Raw genomic sequence first — 15,924 nt, 5'->3', positions numbered from 1 at the left:
CAGACCTCCAGCTGTTCTCTGAATATAGCTCCCAGAGGCTCACACAAATTAATAAGCTATTAATTGGCATTAGTACCAGTCAGTAGCTTATGCAAAATGATTGCTCAAAAGCCATTATTTGAGCGATCATCTTTGTGTGTAAAGGGCCTTTAGTTAAAGCATTCAAGGTCTCTAACATTTAAGAAAACATGTTGCTGATAAGACCATTTTCAAATTGGCCATATATATTACATATATACCAATTTGTACAGATTGTATACAGATATTCATATCATAGAGGGAGAGGAACCAGTGACTTCTAGACATTTCTGGCACTTTCATTCTTGGGTAGGAAAAACAGAGGACTTGATCAACTTGTATTCTCTTGAAAATGGATGCCAGATTTGGTTTACTGTCACCCATAGACAATAGATTGTTGGCTGATCCCACCAATTGATCTAACGATCGAAGGCGATCTTCACGCTGATAACTCTAGATCAGTTTACACTGATTCTTCTACTTACTATAGGTTCATTGCAGACCCAGCAGTGACATAAAGATAAAATGGAGCAGTAGTCAATTATATGCAGCTTAATTTATTTCAGTGGGTCTGACGGAAAACCTATAGTACAAGTGATCAATTATCTGAAGCAGTCCCACTGAAATGAATGAAGCAGCATCGTGTATGCTTGACTATCATTGCCTTCAAACTCCTCCTCACTATGGGGAACACAGTTAGCCCGCAATGTGGAAGAGTAGAAACACCCCTTTAAGTATTAATAACCTGACCTTAGGTCTTATTTCTGGTAACCCCACTGATCAGTTGTTTGAAGGCGCTGCCTCCCTTGTGTGAGCACCACACCTTCTTCATTGTACAGCGCCATACATTGCGTAGGGTGGTGCTTGGTATTGCAGCTCAATTTTATTCACTTGAATGAGACTAAACTGCAGAAAGATCTTGTGACTGATGAATGCCACAGGATTTATGATCAATGAACATCCCAGAAGACCCATTTAACCCATTTCATCCTTCAAAAACGTCAACATTTCAATTTTTTTCTAAATTTCCATTTTCCAGTGGTCAACTGAGCTGATGAAATCTTCTACTTAGCCTTACCTTCTTGACAGGTGGTAGGACATGGAGTCCAGTCACTGTATGGGGTGACGATACAGTCTTTCCGGCATGGTAGCAAACATGGCCTCATCGTCTCAGGTCGAAGACTTTCAGGACATCTAGACAAAAGAATATGAACATAAACATCCATTTATAAGTCCTAGTGTTAAAGCTTATAATTTTTTTTGATTCCCCATATATAATTTTTTAATGAAATTTGGTGTTGACTATGAAAGTTCTTTAAAAAGCTGACTAAGATAAGATACAATACATTGCTGTATGTTCACCAATTGTCCAAAATTAAAGGAACCAAGTCCACCTTCTTTCACTTCCTTAACTCTTTTTCTATGAGTTTAAGGACTCTTTCCCACGAGCGTATATCAGCCGTCTGTTTTCACGGCCGGCCGATATATGCTGTGATCTGATGCAGTGGGTTCCATGCATCAGGTAACATGGCCGTATTCCTGAGATGTAAAAGCGCTCGGCCAGGCCAATATAGCGCCGGGCGTTTTTACGTCAGGCCCAAAAGATAGTCCTGGAACTATCTTTTGGACACGAATACTTCGGCCGCTGCATAGGCTCCTATGGGAGCCCATGACAGAGGCCGGAGGTGGGGGGGGGGGGGGAGTTTAGCAGTGTGGCTGGTAAACTCCCTCCCTCTGCTTTCCTCCCCTCATGCTGGCTCACCTCTGCTCTCCTCCCCTGCAGCTCTTTGCAATGGGAGGTGGCAGGATGGGGGCGGAGCTAAGTGTCGGGCCATCCCATCTCCTACCATTGCTGGCTGCGGACAAGGGGCGTGACGTGGGCAGAGCTAAGCTCCCGCCATTTCCTCACATCTTGTCCATAGCTATCAATTAGAAGAGGCGGGACGGCGCTTAGCTCCACCCCGCCCCCTCCCATTGCACATAACGAGCGGAGAGGTGAGCCTGCGATGGGGAGGGAGGGGAAAGGGGCGATGGCATGGTAGTCTCGGAGTATATGCGCCGGGACCCATGCCGTCTGAACAGGCACACAGACGCTTGATTTGTGCCCCTGTTTACTGGTTTTATCTCTCCCTACATAGCATATATTGGCCGGCCGTAAAAATGGCGGCGGATATACGCTTGTGGGAAAAAAGCCTTAGGGTGAAGTCACACGAACAAATATCGGCTCGGTTTTTACGCCGAGCCGATATACGTTGTCCTCGTGTGCAGTGGAAGGGGGGGGGATGGAAGAGCCAGGAGCAGGAACCGAGCTCCCGCCCCCCCTCTCCGCCTCCTCTCCGCCCCTCTGCACTATTTGCAATGGGAAGAGGCGGGGCTAAGTTCCGCAAATTAGCCCCGCCCCCGTCCCATCTCTCCCCATTGCAAATAGTGCAGAGGGGTGGAGAGGAGGCAGAGAGGGGGGCGGGAGCTCAGTTCCTGCTCCTGGCTCTTCCATCCTCCCCCCTCTGCACACAAGGACAACGTATATCGGCTCGGCGTGAAAACCGAGCCGATATACGTTCATGTGAATTCACCCTTAGCCATACAAAGCATATGGACACACTTTGAACAAAGAAGCCACGTATATTACTATTGTGTCCTAGGAACAATACTTCACAAGGGGAAAATAAGGCATACAATTAATAGAAAATTGTGCAAATGTATCACAATGATGCCCACTAGATTTCCTGACCTTGATGACAAGGTCCTGACCCTGCTTCACTAAGAATGGGCCTGCCCAGCAGCTGATTGCCAGGGATCCAGGAATAGATTTTCACAAATCAACTATTGATGACCTATCCTGAGAATAGGTCATCAATAGTATTTGCCCAGAAAACCCCTTTAAGGAGAACTCTAGGTGACAACTAATGGGACCTCCATTATAACTCACACATTGGTTGTCCCCCAGCTCTGTTATACTATCATGTTAAGAAATGTGTCTATTCATACAGTAGTAGTATCCCCTTCTCCTCATTCCAGGATAAGGATCCTTACTTTTTTGGTCCAACTTGCCCGACGTTGACTCTCACACAGATTACTTTTCTTGTTTGCATCCCAACTGCACACGCGGCCTCTCCATTCCAACTGGAAGAGTTAAAGACGGAAACAGAAACATCCTCAGTGCACTGGCCCCAGGGGCCCGTGTGCCAATGATATACAGTACAAGGATGTTCATTGCAGCTGCGAATCTCCTGCAGAGCGTTACTTTCAGGGCACTGAACACCTCCTGCAACAAGAGACAAGATGAAATACTAATCAAGGGCTTTAAACTCGAATATATGACTCTACATAATGGATAACTGGATGAAGACAGCACTGCATGCTGGGTAGCCTCAGGGAAAAGCAAAAAAAAATGTAAAAAGGTACATTTTATTATTCTGGGTTCCACTCTCTCTAAATTAACAGAATGAAGACGCTGACATAATGAGATTATTGACAGGGAATTTCGGTAGTCTCTGGTTCTTTGCTCAACAGCCATCAGCTGCCATTAAACTTATCATCAATCTCTTCCAGGATTCATTGAGGAGCTGAGCCAGACAAGTGATCTTACAGGGAAAGGTTACAGAGAAATCCACAAAGGTGAACGACTGCCAATCTTGGCTTGGAAGGCTTATTCAGCTATGTTCTGTATTTGCTTTGTATAGTGGCTATCTATCTCTCTATCTATCTCATATCTATCTATCTATCTATCTATCCATCTCATATCTATCTATCTATCCATCTCATATCTATCTAACCATCTCATATCTATCTATCCACCCATCTCATATCTATCCATCCCTCCATCTCATATTTATCCATCCACCCATCACATATCCATCCATCCACCCATCACATATCCATCCATCCACCCATCACATATCCCTCCATCCACCCATCACATATCCATCCACCCATCATATATCCATCCATCCACCCATCACATATCCCTCCATCCACCCATCACATATCCATCCACCCATCATATATCCATCCATCCACCCATCACATATCCATCCACCCATCATATATCCATCCATCCACCCATCACATATCCATCCATCACATATCCATCAATTACATATCCATCCCATATCCATCCATCCATCCATCCATCCATCCATCCATCACATATCCATCCATCCACCCATCACATATCCATCCATCCACCCATCACATATCCATCCATCCATCACATATCCATCAATTACATATCCATCCCATATCTATCCATCCATCCCATATCCATCCATTCATCCATCTATCTATCTATATAATTTAAAGATGCTTTATTTGCAGGATCAAATATACATTAGTATTGCCTAAACAAATGAGAAATAAAGGATTAAAGCAGTTGTACCAGAATTTTTAGTTATCCCCTCTCAGCAGGATAAGGGATAACTTGCTGATCGGTGCTGGTCTTACTGCTAAGACCCCCGCAGATCTTGAGAACGTGGCTCCCATGCCCCACTTCCCTGTCACTGCAGGGATGACTTCTCCCCCCGCAGTGATATCACTCTGAATGGAGTGCTGGCCATACATACAAGGTCAGCGTTCCATTGATTTTTAGAGGGACTACTGGGTATTTCTGTCAGCCCCGTTTAAATAAAAGGAGTGCTGACCAAACATGTGCAGCCAGCAGTCTATATAGAGTGATGTCACTGCAGGGGAAGAAGTGACTAATGCAGTGACAGAGGAGCAGGACACAGGAGTCCCGTTCTCAAGATCGGCAAGGGTCTCAGCAATAAGATAATTTGAAATTCTGGTACAACCCCTTTAAGGAATAGGGATACATCTGAGGCCAGTGAGTTTTGTTGCTCATGTCTAGTGATGTCATTTTGTTTCTGATTGGTTGCAGTTGGACACGAGTGGTGTGCCGACACGGGGGCCACAAACATCTGATATAAGGCATGAAGTTAACATCTGACTTGCTAGTTGCTGCCAGGATTGGTATCAGCTGGATTTCTTTATCATGTCTTCTGGCACAGCAGAGTTCCACGGTCCGGTAGGCTGACCGCGGCTGCTGGATATTCCATCGACAAAGAAACCTATCACAGAGTTTGGCGCCTAAACTGCTCTCCAGGAGTGTTGCAAGCATCTGCCGCATCCATGTCCCCATTCGCAGCTCTTGGCTCCAAATACTTGGAGGCCGTTCTGTTGGACATTAGCATTGTAAGTTGTTTGTTAATGAACCAGTTTGCGGCATTAGCCATGAGAGCCTTCGCTCAAGAGATAGCTTTCCACCTGGTGCCAGCCCTGTAATCATGCCCATTATCTTCGCTATGGCTTAGAGTCCAGTTGTTGTGATGTGGTGTCCCAAACTTCTGCCTGTCCCCTGGGAATGACTTGTCGCTGCTCTCCTTACCACCCCTGGCGCCCATCTCGCTTCATCCACCTAGCACACATGACTCAGAGATTCTCACTTCCACAGGCCCCCAAAGCCAAAAACCTGCCTGTGGCCCCACTACCATCCCAGGGGCCCATTTCAGTGGCACTCTACATTCAAGTCTAGACTGGGTGTGAAAATTAACAAGTAAGCAGAGACTCCTGGTAGAGATTCCAGAGGTAGGACCCCAACTAAAATATACTCGGCTTGAGGTATATTCACTGAAATGTCTGCATCTGGTTGATGGCGCTCACATGCTGATGTATGCCGAAAACCTTTCAGCTTTGCATAGGAGGCCTTTATGTAAACTATAGGTAACTTTATAACTTTAGGTAACTATATAAATAAGTGGGGTAAAAGAAAGATACATCCTTTTCTGAAAACTGCTGCCCCTCCAACCAGATGAGATCCTTCGGTTGATCATACCTATCTATAATAAATCAAACCACAAACTTTATAACAATATATCCAATTACACAAATATAGAACGTTAAATAAACACATTTTTTAGGTACCATCTTACCCAACCGATAACTGGGTAGAGGTATACAACTGTACCTATAAGATAACACTAGGCGGTACAAAATGCTGGTAATATAAAAACACTGTTTTATCACAAAATTGCATTGAAAAGCAAGAGCAATACTAACTATAATGATGAATGAGAATATTGGTATTATTGATTTTTTCAATGGAATGTAATTTTGTGATAAAACAGTGTTTTTTTATATTACCAGCATTTTGTACCCCCTAGTGTTATCTTATAGGTAGGGTTGCATACCTATATCCTGATATTAGTTGAGTTTGATGGTACTTTTTTTTAACGATTTTATTCTATTTTGTACATTTGTGCCTTTGGATATACTGTATTGTAATAAAGTTTTAATATTCATCTAGTCAGTTGGGCGTGCGCCATGCTTTTTGTATTGATCTGCTTTGTAGTTTGATTGATTGGCCAGTTTTTTGGACATTCTAGTGGCTGCACCCCATTATATTTGATAAGTTGGTGCATATCCTTTTTTGTATATATTGGTACATTTCTACAATAGTGACCTCTGCAGGCTATTCAAATTAAAGGGTGACCGTATAACATATGGACCAGCTCAGTCGTCCTGAGAGGGAATTTTTCTGATTTAGCAGCACCCCACTCAGGCTTAGGGAAAAACACATAGGCGCATGCACTAATATACTCGCCGCTACGGAGCCTATTAGCGCATGAATCAGGGTTTTGGGAGGGGGGGGGGGGGGGTTTCAGACTATTCAAACTCCTTGCTATAGCAAGCGGGAAGAAAGGGCAAGTTCTATCTTTTCACGTGTCTATTATTAACCTTCAAGAATCCTGATGGTAAAAACGAAACCATTAAAATGGTTTAGTCTAATCCCATTATGTGGCAGTGATTTTCACAGCTATGGCAAAGGACCGCAATGCTATCCCATTGCTTTCAATGGGGCTGGCGCTGCTGCCACCCCCTTGAAAGCAATGAGATGAAGGCAACCCCTGCAGCGATGATTTTCAGGGGGTGGCTTGAAATATAAGCCCTACCCCAAAAATCATCTCTAGCTGTTCAAAAAAATTAATAAATGTAACTCAACTAGAAGCGCTGTCCGGCTCTTCTCCCTGTCTCTGGCAGTCTTCATCTGTATTCTGGTGGCCGGGGGTTGAAAAATCCCAGCTTTTAGAAAGCGCTGCCTCTGATTGGCTGAGTGCTGTGACCAATCAGAGATAGCGCTCAGCTGTCATTAAATGAATGGCTGAGCACTGCCTCCGATTAGTCATAGTGCTTAGCCAATCAGAGGCAGCACTTTCTGCAGGCGGGGATTTTTCCATCCCCGGCCACCAGAATACAGATAAAGAATGACGGGGACGGGGAGAAGAGTCGGACAGCACTTCTAGGTGAGTTAATCTTTTTTTTTTTACTACTATGGATGATTTCTGGAATAAGGCTTATATTTTAGGCCCGCCCCCGACAAAAATTATCATGGCAGGAGTTGCCTTCATCCCATTGCTTTTAATGGGACGACAGCAGCCCCGGCCCCATTGAAATTAATGGGATAGCATTGCGGTCCTCTGTGACAAGAGATTGTTTACTCCCCGCAGGGAGTGCCATCATTACTGAACACTGTCACAGTGTTCAGTGATGAGGAGACTCTCCGTGGGGGATTAACGGAACCGTCCAGGAGTCCCCTCATTCCCTGTCACCACTGTAACAGCACACAATGTCTTTACGTGCAGCACGGACCTTACCGGCGCACATTGTAGTCACGCATGTCCTATCTTTTGCAGGTGCGAGTATTTTGCGCCTTTAAAAAATGGACATGTGAACACTTCATAAGAAACTGATGGTTCTAATAGACGCTCATCTGACCACGGCCTAAGGATGCATACACATGGGTGACATAAAGTTGAGCCTGGCATTCTCGGACGCAACTCGCATTGCACAGAACGCTGACACCCCTTCCATGTGGGTCACCGCACATCTGCATGTTCTATCCTCATGTGAGACTCAATGGAAGTAGAACATGCTGCGATTTTTCCATCTCGCAGCATCAGTGCAAAAGAAAAATCACCCATGTAAATACACCCATTGCAAATAATGGGTTGTATTTCCACACGAATTCTGTGCATCTCGCAAAAAAATCGCGCACAATTTTCTCACCCATGTGAATGCATCCTTAATAAGACTTATTAGACAAACTAATATTTAAATTTGACTTGTTTGTGAACATTACGGAATATATCTTATTTACAAGGACTTATATCCATACTAGTTTATAGAAATGTGCTTTGTAAAATTATATGCAATGAATTTTCGGATATTTCACTAATTTTCTAATTAATAACAATTTTTTTGTATATCTTTAGATTGTATATACAGCAAAAGATTTTTTTTTTCAAAATCTACTGCAAAAGCTGCTGATTACATGTGGACTCTTCCTTATGACAGAGTAAAATCCTCTTGGCAAAATGTCGCTGGAATAAATTATTTATTTTTGGATTCAGGAATGTCAGGGAAGATAGATTCTGCCGGAGATTGACTGGAGCTTCAGGGACAAAAATCATTTCCTAAGAATTTTTTTTTTATTTGTCTGTAAAGCCCCTGGGCTCTAAAAAATCCTTATAAATCAATTTAATATTTAACCACACAAAAAACTCAAGACGTCAACAGACCTTCATGAGTGCAACGTTATTATATTTGTTAGCATTCTCGATAAGTTACTAGTTTCTAGGCAAAAATTTGAATATATTTTTTTAGAAAAAGCAAAAATGAACAAAAAAAACCCAAAACATTTTAATTACTCAATGATTAAAGGGGTTTTCTGGCCATCTACTATTGATGACCTCATTAATAGTCAATAGGCAGGGGTCTGCCACTAAGGATCCCTAGCGATTAGCTGATCTTCTGATCGCTGTCAATGCAGCCGAGTCGGACATTCCTATTGGTGGTCAAGGCCAGTAGTGTAATAGAAAGGCATTACTCCCACTGAAATCAATGGGAGGGATGACTTCTATTACACTTCCGGCTCTGATCTCTCCCATTGATTTCAATTGAAGCACAGCCTTTCTATTACACTTCAAGCTCTCAATACCGATACAGACATCTGTCTTGGTTGCATCAGCTGATTGGAGGAGATAAGTCATCAATTGTAAATGCCTGGAAAATCCCTTTAAAGAGTATATTTTTAGCACATATTTAGAACTTAATCTGACTTCTGAAAATGTATTTTAAAATTAATGATTTTTTTGCCAGTTTTCCTTTTTGTAAATTGATTTCAGTATTTAAATTAATTTTGGATAGTAAATTTTTAATTGGATACAAAAACTGTTACACGTCTTACCGTCACCGGGATAAGCAAGAATCGTGCGAGATCTGGTCTGTTGTCCTTCTGTAGTTTTTCCAGAGCAGGTATGAGAGCAGGCTGACCATTCAGACCAAGAGCTCACAACACAATCATTGGGACATGGAACGTCACAGGCAATAGGAATTGGGTAAATGGCATCTCTACATAGTTGTCTGTCCACCTCTTCCCCTGCAATAAGAAATAGGAACAGTTATTCATTTACTACAGTATCTATCTATCTATCCAAAAAATGTTTTTACAAGCACTAGTCATGAAGCTAGTCAGGAAGACGCCATTTAAGAATAGCTAGGATTATCATTGTGTCTACTAGGAAGCCCCTTTAACCCTATCCAATCCACTGTCTGACGTGTAAAGACATGATTTAAGGCAGTACAGCTCCGATGTTGGAAGACGTCCGTCGGGGTTCTCTTACTGTATATTGCCAGCCTCTCCGTTGTCGGAGCCTATCCAACGTGTCACCTCATGCAGTACTGGCTTTAGCCAGCAGATAGCGCTGTTGTATAACAGCAGAAAAAGAGTAAGCCCCCCAGGAAAACCAGAATACAAATTGGATTGGAAGGGTTAAGACTACTTGTAGAATTATATACAATGCATACAGTATTATAATCTGTAATGATAACTCATATTCCCTCCAGCAGCATGGCAGTCACCAGATGATCAATGTTGAAGTGCTATTGCACTTTTAAAGGGGCTGTCCAGTTCTGAAGATTGCTGACCTACCCTCAGATGTGGCTCTGCACTTGTATGCCTGTGAATCCGCATATGGATTTATCCCTTTTCAATGGATTCCAAATTCCATGTAGATTCGGTACCGAAGCCAAGAAGTGACGTTACTTCTTTTTTTCCACATGCAGATTTCCAATGAGTGCAGAAAAATTCCATGCTGTACAGACGATGGTGCAAATTCCCATGAAAAGTAGTAACAGATTGGCAAAAGATGTGGAATTGCATGGATTCTGCATCAAATCCACATCAAAAAACACAGTGTAAACATGGCCATAGGGCTCCATCACATGGGCGTATTTGTACAATACGCAGAGAATAGAATCCATTGATATCAATGGGATCATACAGATTTCCCGTTTTTGCACGCACATTTCTTGTGTGTGCAAAAAAAAAAATTAGGATATGCTCTATTTTGTGCACATTGGCGCACCAAGGGCCAGATATAAGTCTATTGGGGGTGCACAAATTTGCATGCAATGCACAAGGCGATGTGCAAAAAAATAGCACAAAACTGTGGGGAAAAGAACACATCCAGACCCCATTAGGCTGAATAGCCTCTTAAATCAGGGTGGAGGGGGGGGGGGTGCACGCATATGAACAGGTCCTGTATGCACAACACAAGTACAGTATAATGCGCACCCCCAACGAGCACAAATCAACCTTGTTAATAGTGCAAAGTCTTATTGTACAAGTGGGGTACCACAAGGCTCTGTCCTAGGCCCAGTCTTGTTCAACATTTTTATAAATGATCTAGAGGAAGGAATTAAGGGGAAACTGATCAAACTTGCAGAGGCTAGGAGGGATAGCTTATAAAAGCAAAGAGAGGATTCAAAAAGATATAAACAAGTTTGAACAGTGGGCAGCGACTAAGAGAATGGTACTTAAGAAGGTGAAATGCAAAGTCCTACATCTGGGCAAGAAAAATGGACGTGAAAAAGATTTGGGTATACTTATAGATCACAGACTGAACTTGAGTCAACAATGTGATGCTGCAGCAAATAAGGCAAACACAATTCTGGAATGTATTAAGAGAAGCATAGAGTCTAGTTCACATGAGGTAATTATCCCCCTCTACTCCTCCTTAGTCAGACCTCATCTGGAATACTGTGTCCAGTTCTGGGCACCCCACTTTAAAAAAAACATAGACAAACTGGAGCAAGTTCAGAGAAGAGCTACCAGAATGGTGAGTGGTCTGTAACTCATGTCCTATGAGGATTAGTTAAAGGATCTGGGAATGTTTAGCTTTCAGAAAAGAAGGCTGAGACGAGACTTAATAGCGGTCTACAAATATCTGAAGGGCTGTCACAGTGCAGAGGGATCAGCCCTATTCTCATTTGCACAAGGAAAGATTAGAAGCAATGGGATGAAACTGAAAGGGAGGAGACAGATTAGATATTAGAAAAAAGCTTTCTGACAGTGAGGGTGATCAATGAGTGGAACAGGTTACCACAGGCCCGGCCGCTCGCTTTTCCGTTGCGGCCGGTGCTCCCATAGAGGAGAGCGCGGCCGCGACGGAAGTAAACAATAAATAGACATGCTGCATCTTTTGAAACCGCGGCTGCGGCCGCCGCAGCTTCAGCTGGACTTACCGCAGCAGATTAGTCGTCCCGTGTGGACGAGATTTCTGAGAAATCTCGTCCACACGGCTGGCTAATCCCGGGATTAGCGGCCGCGGCGAAATTCTGCGCGGCAAATCCGCCCTGTGTGAACCCAGGCTAAAAAATTCAGGCAAACTCACAGCATATTTGCGTGATCAAAACATGCTTACGCTAATGTGAACAAGCCCTTAGGCGCAACATGCATCAGAAATGTGAACGAACCCATTGAAATAAATGGGTTCTGTTCTCTGTGTTTTGCGCCCTAACAATCAGCATATCCGCCAACTTGTGTAATAAGATTGATAAAGACCAGCAATGGTCGAAACGTCGCTGCCTGTACCATCTATTTTTATGGAATTGGAATAAAAGATCGTCTTTTACATCATCTCCTTGTCTGCTGCGGATCTTCCTTATATCACAAGTCTCCAACTTGTGTAATAACATATGTTCTTCTCCAATATTGGTGCATAAATAGGAAATTTGCCATTCCCCTGGAAAGGCTGGGTAATCTACCTATGTGAGACTGGTAATGGCAACTGTACCGTTGGCCACCCAGCTTTGACTATATAGAAAAAAAGTGGCTATATGGGACAAGTTCTAACCCACAGATTAGAGAGATCAAGGTTAAAATGAGATTTGCATAATTCTTACAATCAGGTAAGATAATGCAGTCAGCAAGGTGCTATGTAACACATTTCCATGTATTTCCAGAGCTATTTGCATACTGCTCTTCTAATAGCAAGTTCTCATCCAATTATAATATTCCCCATATTTCCAGTATAATCGCTGCAGCGCGTGTCACTGTGCCAGGTATGGTGTCACAGAGACGATCAGCACCGTCCTCATTACAATTTCTAATTAATTCTTGCATCCTGACAATGGAGAACAAAAAACAGGTTGACTGTGATATTCTCAGCCAGACTTCTATTCTGACCAATTAAGCTAATCAGCGGAGCCTGTGACACCCCATCTCCCACGCCTATCAGCAATGTTGTGAATGGCAGCGTATGGATGACAAGGCAAGTAATAGCTGAGCTTCACTTCATATCTGTGTTAGTGCAAGCTTGTCAAATACCTGGTTAATTAATGTCATTTCATGGTGATAATTTACTCTAAGGATTGTAAACAATACATACATGTGTTACTATGAAGCAGCTGCTATACTATGCATTACGTCTGTGCAGGGCTTATCCTATATGGTCTAAAATAGAATGTCCTAAAAGGAAAGATACACACAATGTACTAATGTGGATAACGCAATATATTTAACAAAACCAAAAAAAGGGGGAAACCTGGGAAACTGACCCTGACCAACTGATACGAGAGAGCCCCGCCTATAAAGCAGTGCTATCGCCCTGATGAAGGCAACCCCACATCAGGGACCTAGGATGACCCTGACTTTCCGTAGTTGGAATGTGGCAGAGGATATATGAAAATAAATGTAGACACCACAGATGCACAGGGATAAGATGTAACTGCACCCTAGATAAAGCTATGACCAGACAGGCATGTTGGATAAGACCAGGAACCAATGACTGGACCAAAAACACTTTTAGCAGGGGGCCTCAGACAGGAGTAGCCAGGTGACAGACAGGAATCAGACGGGTATCAAGTAGTAATCAGATAGTGGTCAGAAAGAGGTCAAACAGAAATCAATGGACAGCTGAGACAGCAAGTCAGACCAAACTAACTGGAGCAGGAGAATAACCGGCACCCACTGAGAGAAGGAGCTGGAATAAATATACTCTATGCGGACTATGCGGGCCAGGTTGAGTGAGTGGCTTGCACAATTAGTCGGCATTGAGGAAGTAGCTCCTCCATATCATAGTATGGCTCTCTGCATTCTACTAGGGTCTTGGGCGATTGTGCCTGGTCTGCAGTCTGTCTGTCTATTTCATATCTATCCATCTCATATCTATCCATCTCATATCTATCTATCTATCTATCTATCCCATATCTATCTATCTACCTCATATCTCTCTATCTATCTCATATCTCTCTATCTATCTCATATCTATCTATGTAATACCGCTAAATACTCTCAAAATGATACTGATAAAAAGTCGCAAAATAATATATCTACAGCATCAAATAATACCACTAAACGATGCCCAAATAATAGCATTAAGCCAAAATAATACTGCTCCATGGTGTTGAGTGAACCAAAACAGTCGAACACGGTTTCAGGTTGAACCTTACTAAAAGTTCGTCTTGCTTGAACCCACTAAAAGGTGCTACTACTTCTTGTTTTTCTTATCTTTCTGGTATACACCAGTTTTAGGAGTATTGATGAAGTTCGGGTGAAGTTCTCCAAAAAGTTTAGTCTGAATTAGTTCAAAGTTGCCAGACCAAACTTTTGAAAAATTTACTCATTCCTACTGCTAAACATTGCCAAAATAGCACTAAACAATGCCAAAATCATACATCTAAACAGTACCAAAATAATATGGCTAAACAGTGCCCAAATCATAAAACAAAGTTGTTAGGAATCATTCTGTGAAGGTGATTAAGGACGTAAATATTTAACTCCCCTGTTTATAAACAGTTTTGAGATTATGCAGGAACACATACGGCCAAGGTTACACTCACCATCACTGTTGATACAAGTGACGACAGGTACTTGTGTTCCACTTCCACAGTTATTTCCATTATCAGGAATACATTCCTCCAGTCTGTCCAACCTCCAGTCATAACATGATGGTTCCTCACATGGAATGGCTTCTACAAGATGAGGACAATTTCCAGTTCCACCAGTAGGTTCATTGGTGATGGAACGTTTCCTAAGCTTGAAACCTATATATAAATCCAAAACAAATGTTATCCTGATATTAAAATTGCAAATTTTAATAATCATATCCAAATTGTAATAATCGTGACATCATCTGCTTTGAAATCTTAAAGGGGACATACAAGTAAAGTTCTATAGATATTCTTGAAGATGACATCAGTAGAGCTCCATGAGTTTCGAATACCACTAGTTTTCACAAGTGAGAGATCACTGTGTGCTGAAGAAGTTGGTACTGAGATTAGTGAGCCTGTGATATATGTATCAGATACTTGCACAGTATGAGAAAGCTTAGGGTCCTCATTATAAGTTGAGTTTGCTTACCTTTTTTACTCTGCTGGTCATCACAATTTTCGAATGTACATGGTCCCCATGCTGACCATGCTGACACCTCACACTCTATTGGACATGGCACATGGCAAAGCTGACTGGTACTTAATGGCTGATCGGTGCAAAGCTTGTTATCCACTGGCTTTGATGCTGCCATACAATGGAATAAATGGAAATATGTTACTAATATGTTCTGAACAATGAAGTATTTCTCCAATAAAGAGCTATAGTGCATGCTCAACATGTCATACGTGAACATTAATCTTCTTAACAAGAACTGTTGAGGAAACAAAGGCATATATACTACAACGAACGTCTCTGGTATGTGGCCCTTGGAGTGAGAAGGTCCAACCTTCGTTGATTTCACCACCTTTGCTGTTGTGTTGGGTGGCAAGAACCTGTGTAGGACTTCCATAAGAACGGCATTGATAGCAACCAAGGAGGTGGTAAAATGGTCCAAGGGTTATGGATAAGGTGTTGAGGGAGAAGAAGACACCAGACTCTTCTGTTCTGGATGCCAAAACCTGGCACCCTAATCATTGTGATGTTTGCTAATGAGCCCCTCTCTTCTAGATACACCACTGGAACCCAAAAATATGTATGAATTCAATGCACCATGTGAAGGAAAACTCAAGTACCAATTACCTCCGAAGCTGTAATTATGTCCTATGGCTATCGGTGCTTTGATGCTTTTATTGGTCATGATGTTACTACTTTGATCAATGTTTGACGTTTGTGGTGGTGGGACCTGCGCACCCTCTTACTTAATATATCCCATCATTAAGATGACTGGAGGAATAGAGCAAGCTGAGTACATATATCTAGATAGTGCATGCTCAAGGTTTTGAGAAGATTTTTAAGTGTCATCTTGCCAGCTAACAGCAGGGTACTTGGTTGAAATAGATGCAATGCCATTATTTCCATGTCAGTGCCAGCTACAGTGACCCTAGAACAGAGCCAGCCTAGTGTGTACCCTTATACTATTTATTTTGTTTCCTTTTTGAAACTAACTATGTGTGTATTATCACTTTATGGCTTTGTGTCCACGGGCAAAGTTGATTTGTGGAATCTGCGCGGTGCACCCGCAGTTCAATATGCCCATAGACATTTATTGGGCATCCGCTGGTAATTAAATACCTGCAGATGACATTTCTTCCCAGTGTGCGGTCGCACGCACAGGAAAACGCCCGCAGCATGCTCCA

General features: G+C 42.6%; 1 protein-coding gene across 1 annotated transcript in view; it reads right to left on the bottom strand.

Annotated features, from left to right (window-relative positions):
- Window positions 1–15,924, bottom strand: part of THSD7A (thrombospondin type 1 domain containing 7A) — a 266,931-nt gene that overhangs the window by 84,254 nt on the left and 166,753 nt on the right. Inside the window, exons 6-10 of the mRNA XM_066584966.1 lie at window positions 14,717–14,872; window positions 14,197–14,400; window positions 9,260–9,451; window positions 3,052–3,283; window positions 1,097–1,212 (exon numbers count right to left, since the gene is read on the bottom strand). Coding sequence (XP_066441063.1) covers window positions 1,097–1,212; window positions 3,052–3,283; window positions 9,260–9,451; window positions 14,197–14,400; window positions 14,717–14,872 — 900 coding nt within the window. The remainder of the gene's footprint in view (window positions 1–1,096; window positions 1,213–3,051; window positions 3,284–9,259; window positions 9,452–14,196; window positions 14,401–14,716; window positions 14,873–15,924) is intronic.

Source organism: Eleutherodactylus coqui, chromosome 12 (genome assembly GCF_035609145.1).
Source record: "Eleutherodactylus coqui strain aEleCoq1 chromosome 12, aEleCoq1.hap1, whole genome shotgun sequence".
Taxonomy (NCBI): Eukaryota; Metazoa; Chordata; class Amphibia; order Anura; family Eleutherodactylidae; genus Eleutherodactylus; species Eleutherodactylus coqui.
The sequence above is the reverse complement of the archived record's forward strand: the minus strand, read 5'-3'. Positions and strand labels throughout refer to the sequence as shown.